Below are 12,536 nucleotides of genomic sequence, written 5' to 3'. Positions count from 1 at the left end.
TGACTAATAGTAACTGAACAAACCAACAGAAACACTAAGGTGGGCTTAAGTACAGGACAACAAGATGGTCTTAAAAATCCAAGGCATAGAATCAAACTAATATTTATTCCCGGAGTCATTTTAATACCCGGTTACATGACCGAAAGCAGGTCAGAGTATTTCCAAAATAGACCTCCACTTCTTCTTTGGCAAATTAAAATTACATAGCAAATAGTCATATAATTTTGCTCAACTCAATTAGAAGAGGACCTATGTACACTCTTAAATCAACTGAGTTGATCTGAAAAAGACAGTCCACGGACTGTGATAGATGTTAGAAGTTCAGAGCAGGAAAGGGATTTAGAGTTCATTTCATCTGCTCCCGTAATTGATAAGAAAATACTCAGTGAAAGTTACAGGACTTATCCGAAGTCAAATTCAAAAAAGAACCGAGCTCTCAAAATTCAAAGCCCAGCCATCATTCTAAAATACCATGGCAGTTAAACAGAAATGTTCATAACAAGTTTTAGAAAGAGTGGGAAGGGATTAAAAGTTGAAATTCCACAGTATTTTTTGAATATTTACAAAACTCTGAATTGAAGCAAACAGCAACTTTTAGTTTAAAAAAACTTTATCATCACGAAACGCTATTACAGAAGTTAGAACCAGCCCCTATAAATGTATTGGCAACTATAAGAAATCACTGTGTGTTGACTTTCCCTCTCTCCTGGGCTGTCTGTACTAAGAAATACATTACAATTCTCTCCTTGTCATCTTCAAGTTGTTTTTTAAAAATGAATTTTGCTTTCGAAATGGAGTTTTTGTCTTCCCCTAGCATATCTATTCTGGTGAGAGAAACATTAAGATCTTTTTTCATTCATTAGTTTTAACAATGCTTTCTTAATTAACCAACACTGATGTTCCTAATCATTCCTACCTAGCTCATCCTCCTTGGTCATGAATCTAAGTTCCCTTCTTGAACAATCTCTGATTTTGTTTGTTTAGTCTATACTGGCCCAAGTGAACTATTTACCATAAAAATACAACTGGACTGTGCCAACAGCACATTTGGCAGAGAATACAGTATTGCCTGTGGTGATGGACCCGGTCATTGCTGCTCTTGGTGGTAGTGCGTGGTGACACGAAGAGGTAGTTTTTCTGAGTGGGTGTAATTCTGACTGTTGATCACCCTAACTCTTCTTTGGATTGATTGGTTGGTTGATTGATTTGAGAGAGAGACAGAGAGACAGGGATAGCAAGACAGCACACGAGTGGGGAGGAGAGGGAGAAGCAGACTCCCCGCGGAGCAGGGAGCCCGATGTGGGGCTCGATCCCAGGACCCTGGGATCATGACCTGAGCCGAAGGCAGATGCTTAACCGACTGAGCCACCCAGGCACCGCTCTTCTTTGGCTTCTTACAAATGCACATAGTTCAGCAACTTAACTGTATATATAATTGTTTTGGTTCCATTTTACTTTCTACTTGGACCTTAAAGTCCCTGAAGTCAAAGAGCAAACACAGATTAGGCAAACTAACTGGCAAAGAGGAAACAATGCAAATGTAGAACTCCTCTTTCCTTCAGTGACTACTTGCATGCCAGCCACCGAGCCAGCCACCGGAGATGGGAAGAGTGGAGGTATGGCATCTCCTGTGGATGGTAAAGCAGGAGCACGGCACACATCACACGACAGTGTTTGTAGTACACTTCAGTGACCACGGGAGCCTAGTGGAATCTCCCTGTGAAGAGAAAACAATGGTTTAAATAAAAGCCTGTACGCCTATCTACCTATCATCTCTCTACCCATCCATCTATCATCTGTCCCTTTAAGTTCATTTGCTTTGTGGTGAACGTCAAAGTGATCAGTGATTGAAGAGTTTCCCGTCCCACTCCCACCCATCGCCATGGCTATGGTGAGATGGGTAAGAAAAATGGTACGCTGGAAAGACCATCAAAGTCCCAAATTTTTACTTCTGTTTGCCAAAACACCATTTAATGTTTGGGGAGGAAATGGATTTCATCTTCTCTCCATCCATCTGGAATGTTATGCATCGGGACAATGGGAGCAAATGAATCTATTACAGCACCAAATTGTCCATGGAGGAAAGCAAGCTTGTTTTGCCCATCCCACTAGCCCATAACGCAGAGACCAACTTGTTTTGAGTAAGTAGTTCTAGTTGAAAACACTGGCGTGGATATTTACTTATCATCCTCCAACATCAGTTGCAACTACTGAACTTTTCTCAACGAATTTAGTGAAGGCCGTTTTTAATTTGGGAAAGGGACAATTGTAATGACACTTCCAGAATTCTCTTAAGGTTAGTTGTATTTTAAAGAAAAAGGAGGAAACCTTCTTTCCAGGAATGTGAAAATTCTCATTTAAGCTGAATGTCAGAACAGTAAGGAAGGTGATGTCCTCCCAAGAACGCAAGAGGGGGAAGAGATATGTAGCGTGTGTGCAGAAAGGGGGAGGACACAATTGTGGCTTTTTCTGACCAAATAATTTCTTTCCTCTTCGGATCCCTGTCTTATGCCTGCTTGGAAGTTCCACAAAGTTTTGATTTGTTAGTTACTACAATTAACCACTGAACATAAAATCTGAATGTTTCCCCAAAGCCGCCACACATGGTCACCGTTTCTCAGCTGGGAGAACCAGACCCCATTATTTGGGATCTCTGAAAGCGTGAGAGGGCATTCTGACTTGTGACAATGACTGGACAGCTACTGACATTTGGAGCCAGGGGCCAGGCTGAGCGCTCTGCAGTAGCCCCTCCCCTAGGGAGAGTCTTGCCAACCCAAATGCCTACCGTAATGGCGTTGTCTTTGTCAAGAAGCTTTGGAAGACAATTCAAAGAATCATACCCAAGACTGTGAGCCTATTAACATTAAAACAGGCCTTGGATGACTCAACTGAGTGGACCCCTGCTGAGACTAGGGTGCGGTTCCGGGTCCTGACTCTCCCCTGGAGGGGGGTTAGGGCTCTTTCTGGTCCCAGCATTGTTCTCATCAAGCCCTTTACACAGCTCTGTGCAAGGTATCGTGACGCCAGCAGCTGTGCGTGGATTCTAAGAGCTGTATGTTCTGTTCCACAGTGGTGTCAGGACTTGCTTTGGGAGTGAGAACTGGCTGGAAGAACTAGTCTGAACAAAAGGCCCAAATTCCTTTATTAGGACGTGAACACCCAACGGAGTGCATTGAGCCTTCATCACGGTTAATCTTAGACAATTGTTTCAAAGCTTCCTTGAGGCAACCACCCACGGAACATTAAACTCCGTAAACACCGAGCTCTCCCTTCAGCAACCTCGACTGTTTTCAGCCCACATAGTCCTTGGTATGAATTTTTTTTGATAAGATAAAAATTCTTAATATAGTGTCCTAATGAAGGTTTCGATGTAGGATAGCACCTATTCCAGAAACGGAATTCCCAGGGAGAGAGCCACCATCCAGGTAAGCCTGGGTCTTGAAGCCACAATAGGGTATTTGAGATACCAACACCTTCCATGTCTATCAAGGTCATCTGGGGTCCCAAGGCAAATTCTTGGGGACCAAATACACATTTGGGGGATCGGGGGGCCTGCCCCCACCCCTGCAGTACCCGGCAGAGGCAACCTCTCTGGGCTCCAGCCCTGTCTTTGGTCCTCCGCCCAGGAAGTGGGGGTGGAGGGAACACAGACCAGATGGCGGGGAGGTTCCTATCCTGGCTGAGGACGAGAAAAAAATGTTGGGGCTTCAAGGAAGCATGCAAGTTGTGAGAATTGCACCCCCCGCCACACACACACAAAAGCACCGGTCTCAAGTGGGTCTGAAGGGACATTGTGTGCTTCCTAAGACTTAAGACTTCTATTTAAGCCATTAACCTACCAACATCAGTCCGTGGAGTTACAGCAACCAAAAATGTGATGCTACCAGACGACGTTCTTTGCCCCCACCAGATTCTGTGACAACTCGACATTGGTTACAAACTTTACCTATGTGCCAGTCTCGTGACAAGCTTGGGCTCAGGGGCACTTTTCATCTGTGATTTAAAGTCATTTGATAGACCAAGAGATTCACCAAGGGAAAAATGGGGCTTTATCCTTAGGCAGGTAAACCAAGACAACAGAGAAGCATGTAGGTGTGTGCGCGTATACAGGTGTCACAGGCGTGCTGTGTATCAGTACCTCGGATGTCTATCCTTCACTCACTTGTTCTCTGGAGAATAGCAGCCCCAACCCCCCAATTCAGTCACCGCTCTTAAAAAACATATCCAGCTCCTCTGCTATCCTAAATCAACCCTATTTTTCGGTTTCAGTGAAAGAGACTGATCCGGACATTTGTCAAGGGCGGGGCAGCCGGTCATGAAAGCTGAAAACTGACTCCATGACGTTCCAACCAGGAGGCTCTATTGTCTGTGCACATTGTCAGGAATCTCCCGATCCCAAAGGCACCGCTTCCCCACCGCACAAGAGTATCTGACAGTGTGAAATCTCACCACCAACGAGCAAGCATTAGGGTCAGGTTTCTGAATACATCCGTCTTTCTCCACTCTCTGCCTCCAAAGAAGGCTAAGATTACTGTGTTACTTACCACAACAGGAAGCTTGCCAAAAGCCACCCATACCAGCACACCACTTCTCAGAAGAACCCTCTGGTTGTGCATAATTTAATAAAACTGACCATGTAGGATAATGCTGTTTATTAAAAATATATTCAGGGAGAAGGAAGTCAGTGCATTTATGCAATTTTACATACACATCTGTAGTTTGAGGTTCCATTATTCCAACAGTTCATATAAATCACTGTTTCAGAGAAGAGAAAAAAATGCTTTACACAGGAGATCAGCAATCGGTTATAGGTTTGGTAATATGAGTAGGCTTGTTGTAAAAATAAAACCACCTCTTCCATTAGTAAAGAATGTCTCCTTTATGCAGGACAAGTCTTCAGAGTTAAGAACTTTTCTTGCATTAACTTGAAGTTCTTGGAAAACAGCCAATCCTCCGTTTTCTATAAATATAAATGCTATATTTTGTCTGGATTTTTCTTTTGAGGTAACAGAGGAAGCATTTTCAGTGATTTGTCACTAGGTTATCCTTTACTGGGCATGTCAACTACTGCAACGTCAAACCTAAGACTCATACAAAAGCATTTCTGAGAATTAGAAATACAGAGCATGACATTTCCAAACAACGAACGTTCTCATTACAGTAGGGAAAATAAAATGGGTCAAAAAACCAAAGCCTCAGATAAAGAAAAGTAAATCTTTGCTAATGGAGAAGGAACAATGGCACCCGGAATCCCACACGAGGATTTGGCTTCTGAGTGCATGGTCATGTCTTTCCCCTGCAAGTCTCCTTTCTCAGTTATAGCTTTCCTGGAGTATCAGGGACATTCCCATTTCCTGAGTTCCTAAGCACTGACAGGAATCAGGAGCATAGCCTCAACAGCTGACGAACCAACCAGAGGGAAGACACACTTAGAATTTGCTGGCGAGATAATCCTTACTGTGTTAAGTCAAGAGTTGGATCTACTTTCTGGGATGTGGACCCTGGGGCCTCTCCCTCAGCCTTAGGGCCTTTCTGCCCAGGACGCCCCAGGGCTGTTAACTCCACAGACGAGGAAGTGACTGGTCACAGTCAGCCAGCTGCCCCACCCCCTCTCATGCCCTGTCCCCGAGTCACGACGACAGCCAAAGGCAGGTAAGAGGGGCTTTAGGAATACTACCTTCTTCATAGAATGCTTAAGTCAAAGAAAGTTCTCGGTCACTACAAATGCAGGAACCAGAGCCGAAGCACAGGAAGAGAGAAGTCTGTATCCTCACAATGAGTAGCTGTGTGAAAGTTTTCTGCTGGGTTGGGCTAAGGCATCTAGAACTCTCTCCATGTCTGATCCTAATTAGACTACCTAGAACTCACAACGATTCACTTTTTGGAGGGGCTGGGATGAGGGGATTTCATTTAATTACCTCTTCCTTCCTTCTCCTAAAGTGAAATAGTTAAAAATATGTTCTCATATACAAAGCAGATCAGATCAGTTAACCGTCTAAATGACACCACCACACAGTTGGTGTTGGCTGTGACTAACATCTGACTCCATCTCGGCAAAAATTAAAGGAAAACAAAATCTGTCACTACCCAATCGTCTAGGTGTACAAAGCATACCGAGAAATCAGTGCTTGCTGGCAGGATTACTAAGCAAATAAATTTAAGGCAAAACTGGAGTAGTAGCAAATGAAGTATATACTTTCTTCCCTACATTGCAAGATTAAGGCCTCTGCCAAGAGAGATTGCTTTAGAATGGGAAGAGTCTTCCTGCCCCTAATTAACAAGGGATCCCACACATGAAGGAGGAAGCTAAAGACTTGACAAGCATTTAAACAGGTGAACTACTGACTTGGAAACAACCAACCTCCAGAGGTTGATTGAAAACCATCCAATGTATTGGTTGATGTGGAAAATCAACGAGGCCAAATATGCCAAGGGCCACATTATGGATAAAATGTCAGATACAGATATTTTAGTAGGAAACATTGCTTTGTTTATACAGGTCTAAATTTTAACAACAGAATCCTTAGGAAAAATGAACAAAATGCTATGTTCACACAATAATCTTTGTGCTTAGTTTGCAAAAAGGTATCAGAACAGTTCCAACAAATCGGCTCATTCGTAACACAAACTTCACTTGATCGCACTGCTCGGCTCCTAGGCTGTCAATGTCGGAACTGCAGAAAGACAACTCCCTTCTTGGGTGTCACGGTGAAGCTGCTCCAGCTTGCCAGAGCCCCCCTGAGCTCCAGCGACAGCTCCATCACACTTAACGGAGGACACCGCCCAAGTTCTTGGTGAGGAGGGGGATGCTCCGTATAAGGCCATATAAGTGTAAAAATGAAAAGGTCATCGGAATAAAACAAGCCACTGAAGTTTCTCTTCAGTGGAGGGATGGGCAACAAAGGGGTTTCTACACCAATTAAATAAGACTTTGAAACAGTCTGTGAAACAAAAGAGAATTGATTTTCTCAAAGTTCAATAAAAAACAAGGAGCTCATCTCTCATTCTCAAAAAGATGAATTATGGAAATTCTCTCAAATTTATGCAACAGGCTTAATTTTGAACCTTAGGAAGGAAGGAATCTCCTCCCATTTTCTTTCCACGTTTTATGTTCTTCAAGGTGCTATTATAAATTCTTTGAATAGCGAAATCAGCCATGATGCAAATCATGGAGACGTGACGATTTGCTTGCACTGAAATACATCTACACGATGGAAAGTTATGCATACAGCACAGAACTAAAAACAAAAAGGTGAAGCAAACTTTATTTATTTTCAGGTAAAAACATTAACCTGATGGATTCTTGCATATCTGAGAAATCAGCACATGAAACAACTGGACAGAGCATTGCTTACAGGTGCCTTTATCGGTGCCGAGACAAAGGCTGAACTGTTTGTCCCAAGTTAGCACTGGGGGCAGGGGAAGGGGAGTGTGGAAGGAAGAAGACTCTGAACAAAAACTGAGAACAAGGACAAGGGAGAAAAAAATTCTTTTACTCCAACGGAATGAAAACTGCGAATTTTGGTTAAAATGTTACATCAATTCAAAATGCTCTGGTCTTAGGATAATAAATCCCGGCCAGCCCGAGGTGCAGACTTTGTAACCTACACAGAGGGAATGAGCGAGCTTTCCCAGCCTCGGTCGAGAGGCTGCCGTGGTCGCCAGAATCACCGGGTTAAAAAGTCCTAGGGTGTCACTGGGAAAAGGCCAGCAATGCCCTACAGCTGGATTCAAACTAAGCTATGAGAAAAGTCTACCTAGCTACAAAGGCTGAGTTATACTGACAATATATTTCCGTTCAATGCGTTTTAAATTATTTCTTAATGTGAGAGAGAACATGGCACAACAGAAGCCCATGGCTAACGAGAATGGAACCAGCGCGAGTGCTGTATACAAAAGAACCGTGTGGACTGCAGACAGTACAGGACTCAGGGAGGGCAATGGAAGGGGGTTGGTAGTGGAAAGCACAGAGCTCTAACCTACTAGACCATATTTGTCAAATACACGTGAGCTTGAATTTCTGTACTTATGTACAAGAGTTGTCTTTGGAGGAAACAAAACTGCAGACTTAGCTCGATGGATACACACAGCCCAGAATTAAACTGCACAGCGACATTTATTGTTTCAGCCTGGAAAAACATCCCTTTTTTTAAATTTCACACAGCAAAGCAAGTTAAAAACTTCACTCATCAAATAAATGATAATTTAAACAAGAACTTGCTAAAGAAACCTCATCACAACAACGTTTTAGGGCCTGATCACTTTTAAGTCCATGGGGCCATTAATGAATATCAACCAAGTGTCTCTTGTATAATCTGCAAGCCGTTTTTCCTACAACAAGAAGGCGTAACATGTTTCCTTGACTCAGGTGATACATTTAGAAAAGAAATCATGATTTTTTTCTTTTGCTGTAACAGGCAGACGCTGCATTTCTCGTTGTGATCAGGAAAGATGGAACGACTGCTGCCCTTCTCTGGCTGCAATCAACAGTTTCTCACGCATTATCTCAATGCTCGAGTAGTCCGGCAACTTAAGATAGTTCACGCACGTCATGACAGAGGGCAAGAAGTCATCGGGGTTTTCTGTTGATTCGAACGTCTTCCGGACAATTGTCAAAGGTGGATTCAAACTCCGGAAGCCTGATGAAAGGGGAAGGAAAAAAGACCAAGGAATTTAATAAGTTTGCAGGGTGCATACGGCCAACTCAGAGGAGAACATTTTCTTAGCCGGGAGAAGAATCCGTCTGGAATCCCAGACATACCCTTCTGCTACTCCTACCAGAAAACATTGCGCTGCCTTGCTGTGCGGGGTTAGCACACACACAAGGTGCTCTTTCTTGCTTGGCAATTAAATCTACACATTCGATACACGTTTAGTGTATGGTGCCTAGTATCTGCTTTATTTACCATAAAAAGCCCTCGCATAATATGGAGGCAAACAGTTCCTTAGGCTTTCTGAGTTTTAAAACAGAGTACCAATTCAACTCCTGTTAGGACTGACTCACTGCTGGGAAAGTAGACTTTACAGTGCATTCTCATCTAAGAGTTTGTAATGTTCAAATGGCCTGAGGATCTGAATTTTATCTAGAAAAGCAGCATTATATGCTCATTAACAATCCTACTTCAATGTGTTTAAGACAGTCCCTATGAATTTCCCTGCTGGTGATGCCTCATATACATTGCAAAACAAGGTAAAAACTTAGAAGCATTATGATATTAGGATAACTAAGAGGCACTATAAGTACAGAATATCCTGCTGTTGGTACTGAAGTATCGCCTGTCTGTCGGACACACACACATACCCACAGAGCAAAGGCATACCCACCTCCAACAGGCAATCTTGGGCTACCTGTCACAAACTGGAGAAATAACCTCTGCTGCTCATTATCAAAACTACTGAGAATCTCAAACAAGAACTTCACAGCCCGACTACAACAGAAATAAATAACCACAATTATTTCATCATATTAAAATACAGTTTTGACTCACCCCACAATGCAGACTCTCACAATTAGCTACACACTGTAGAAATTTAACTATGAATATCTATGAATTCACATTACAGTGCAGTCTGAAATCAAACTGGTTTCTGTTGTCACAGCTGGAATTCAAATGTTGTAACAAGTAAGACTTGTCAGGAATTGTACAGATGTCTCCGTTTTACTACACAGAAAAATGGGTAATGGGGTGAGACCTGTGTTCTCCCCTCTCCCTGTTCATTTTTGCAGAAGTGCTTGAAAAAGAAATCTTTGGGTCCTAAGGTCTTAACAGAAATGAGGCCAAAATATCAGAGTCCCTCCTTTAAAATAGGTAGACAAATTTAGGGCGCCTCGGTGGCTCCGTTGGTGAAGCGTCTGCCTTCGGCTCAGGTCATGATCTCAGGGTCCTGGGATCGAGAACCCTCATGAGGATCCCTGCTCTGCAGGGATCCTGCTTCTCCCCCTGCCCCTCTCCCCGCTCGTGCCTACGCTCTAATAAGTTAAAAAAAAAAAAAAAAGTTTAAAAAATTAAAAATATAATAAAATAGGTAGACAAATTTGAAAAGGTTTATAATGTGTATATATACACACATACACACGCCACCAAATTCTTGACCGTAAGACGAAAAACCAGAGGACCCCACTACTTACCTGTCATGAGTATAACCATGATCTGGCCTGCAGCATTCCATCAGCGTCTTTGCATCCCAAGTGTCTGCTTTACTGCCGCACAAGAGCTGATCCAGCTGTGTGTTTACACAACAGTAACAAATTACTACAGACACAGCTGCATAACTCAGTGAAAACTCACAAGACATGTTGTTTTGCAGTATGCCAATATAATAAAGGTCTACATGTGCCAAATCGAAGTATCATTTTCAGCATCACAAAGTTCTGCCTAGGACCTATTTTTATACAATGTGCTCTTCTACTGTATTTATAAAATCCATCTCCTCTTCAACTGCATTAACAGGTACCCTGCCCATTTGCAGGGATTGGGTCCTAGAGAAACCTTTTTATCGCCAACAAAACATACCTGAGACAAACCCTTGGTTTAAGTTTTCCTAACTCTTCTCGTCCCTTTAGAGGCTTTCACTTGATAACCTACTTCTAACCAGGGACAGTTCATAAATCCTCTGTTCCCTAGAAACACAAGGGTATACAGTAACGGAAGCCAAGACCCAGACTACTGAGCTGGAGAGAGAAGTGGGAGAAGCAAGTGGAACGGAGATCCAACAAATGGGCAGCTTGCTCACTTTGTAAAGCGAGGCAGAGGGTTGCCAGATGGTGGCTGGGGCGGCACGGGGACCAAGCGAGCCATCACAGGGGGGACATTAGAAAGCAAAGAAGTGCTCGTGTCTCCTTGGAAAATCTAACATCAGTTTCAAATTAAACCATCTTTTCTCTGGTTAACTGTCCATCTGCGGAATGACTTCGTACCTTGAGAAAATCCAATTCAGGGCATATAAAATTTAGTATCTACTATATGTCACCCACTGTCAGGTACTTTATGCATCCTGTTCAGTAAGACAGAGATTATCGCAATTTACGGATGAGGCAGGGAGATCACATACGATGACCTAGATAGGGTCACACGGTTAAGTGGTGGGGACCAGAATTCAATTCCAGGAGCAACACTTGCTGCTTTCAATTCCAGGCAACACTCAGAGCCTCAAAGTGTCAGATACACTACCTGCTTCAGTAAGTAGCAAATCAGAGTGGACATAAAAATCATAATGGGGATTACAATGCCAAGTCATTCAAAGATAGCTGGATTCAGCCAGTAATAGCGGTATATTCTAAAGTTTCCACTCCAACAATAAACAAAAGGGATTCCAAACTGTCGCTCCTTTCTATGCCATCTCATCACTAGCGAGTGGTTTTTCAGACTCTTGTTGCACTTAAGAAGGCTGGAAAACTGCACATACGCTCATGTCCCCCTTCTCAAAGGTATCTGCAACACTTCCTTAAAACTTCAAGGACTGACTCCGATCATAAAGCAATGTCTCACCTAATCCAGGAAGTTTAGATTAAAAAAAGAAAAAGTGCACCCTCCTCTGTGTCACTTTCACTACTGTGGACCCAGGGCCCTCCTGGCCAACCACAGTCCCACAGACACCCGCGTCCCATTCCCCCCGCCCCGGGCAGCACCCAGGATCAGGTGACAACGAGGCTATGTGCTCACCATTCACACACAGACGCCACTCCCTAATAGTTAAGTTATATTTAGTATTTATGTAATATAAAGTGTTACATTTATATTATATCATACTTTGTATTTAATACTCTTCTTTGTTCAGGAAATGATCTTTCCCAAACCTCCCACAACCCCCCGCCCCCGTGTTTGTTGTCTGCAACAATCTCTAACTAGATGGCAGAGAGACAGCCCACTAGGACAACTACAGATACACATGGAGTGGAGCAGCGATGTGCAGTTCCTTCTTTTAGACATAAGCTACTCACTTCTTCCGGGTAGAAGTACTGAAGATGACTAAGTGGGAAGACGGATTCAAATCCATCTCTGAAGGAATCAAATTGCCTGGAAACGCCTTCGTTTAGTGCCCAGAATATAACCAGCTGCAAAAAAAAAAAAAAAAAGGTCTTTTAGAAAACATGTCAAGATTTCATTTCTCTTTCCTATTCAGTATGTGGCAAAGTACAGTGAAACATCCTTCCTGATCACTTAAGGGAACAACAAAAAAGAAAAAACAAAACACAAGTTATTAAGTCTCTAAAATACCTCTCAGAAAACTGCATAAAAGATCACTCACGTCAACTTCTACCTGGGGCCTGGCCAATAAGAAAATGTAAAACAACAACAAACAAACAAACAAACCAAACAAACCATGAGCATTTATATTTAGTGTATTTTTAAAATTCATTTATGTAAAATCCCAACGGCACAGAATAGTACCTTACCAGATGAGAAGCAGATTAGAGTTTCCCAAGACGACAGAATGTTAAGAAGTAAAGCTAACGTTTCAAGATTCACAATTACCAACTGTTAAGTGTTTTGAATTTTTAATGTGAAAATTTTAGATCTAAACCCTGAATAAGT

At 42.7% G+C, this 12,536-nt stretch overlaps 1 protein-coding gene across 14 annotated transcripts in view; it reads right to left on the bottom strand.

Moving 5' to 3' along the window:
• Positions 1–8,097: 8,097 nt before the first annotated feature.
• Positions 8,098–12,536, bottom strand: part of TRIP12 (thyroid hormone receptor interactor 12) — a 137,053-nt gene continuing 132,614 nt past the window's right edge. For all 14 annotated transcript variants that reach the window (XM_028105255.2, XM_088021521.1, XM_028105257.2 and 11 more), the window contains 4 exons: positions 11,942–12,055; positions 10,130–10,224; positions 9,325–9,428; positions 8,098–8,639 (listed from right to left, as the gene is read on the bottom strand). In XM_028105255.2, coding sequence (XP_027961056.1) covers positions 8,443–8,639; positions 9,325–9,428; positions 10,130–10,224; positions 11,942–12,055 — 510 coding nt within the window. In that variant the 3' untranslated portion in view covers positions 8,098–8,442. The remainder of the gene's footprint in view (positions 8,640–9,324; positions 9,429–10,129; positions 10,225–11,941; positions 12,056–12,536) is intronic.

The sequence above is a fragment of the Eumetopias jubatus genome, unplaced genomic scaffold (genome assembly GCF_037043125.1).
Source record: "Eumetopias jubatus isolate StellerSeaLion01/CBP00866 unplaced genomic scaffold, mEumJub1_p1.0 scaffold_3, whole genome shotgun sequence".
In the NCBI taxonomy this organism is placed as follows: domain Eukaryota; kingdom Metazoa; phylum Chordata; class Mammalia; order Carnivora; family Otariidae; genus Eumetopias; species Eumetopias jubatus.
Note: the sequence above shows the minus strand (reverse complement) of the source record. Positions and strands in the feature narration are given on the sequence as shown.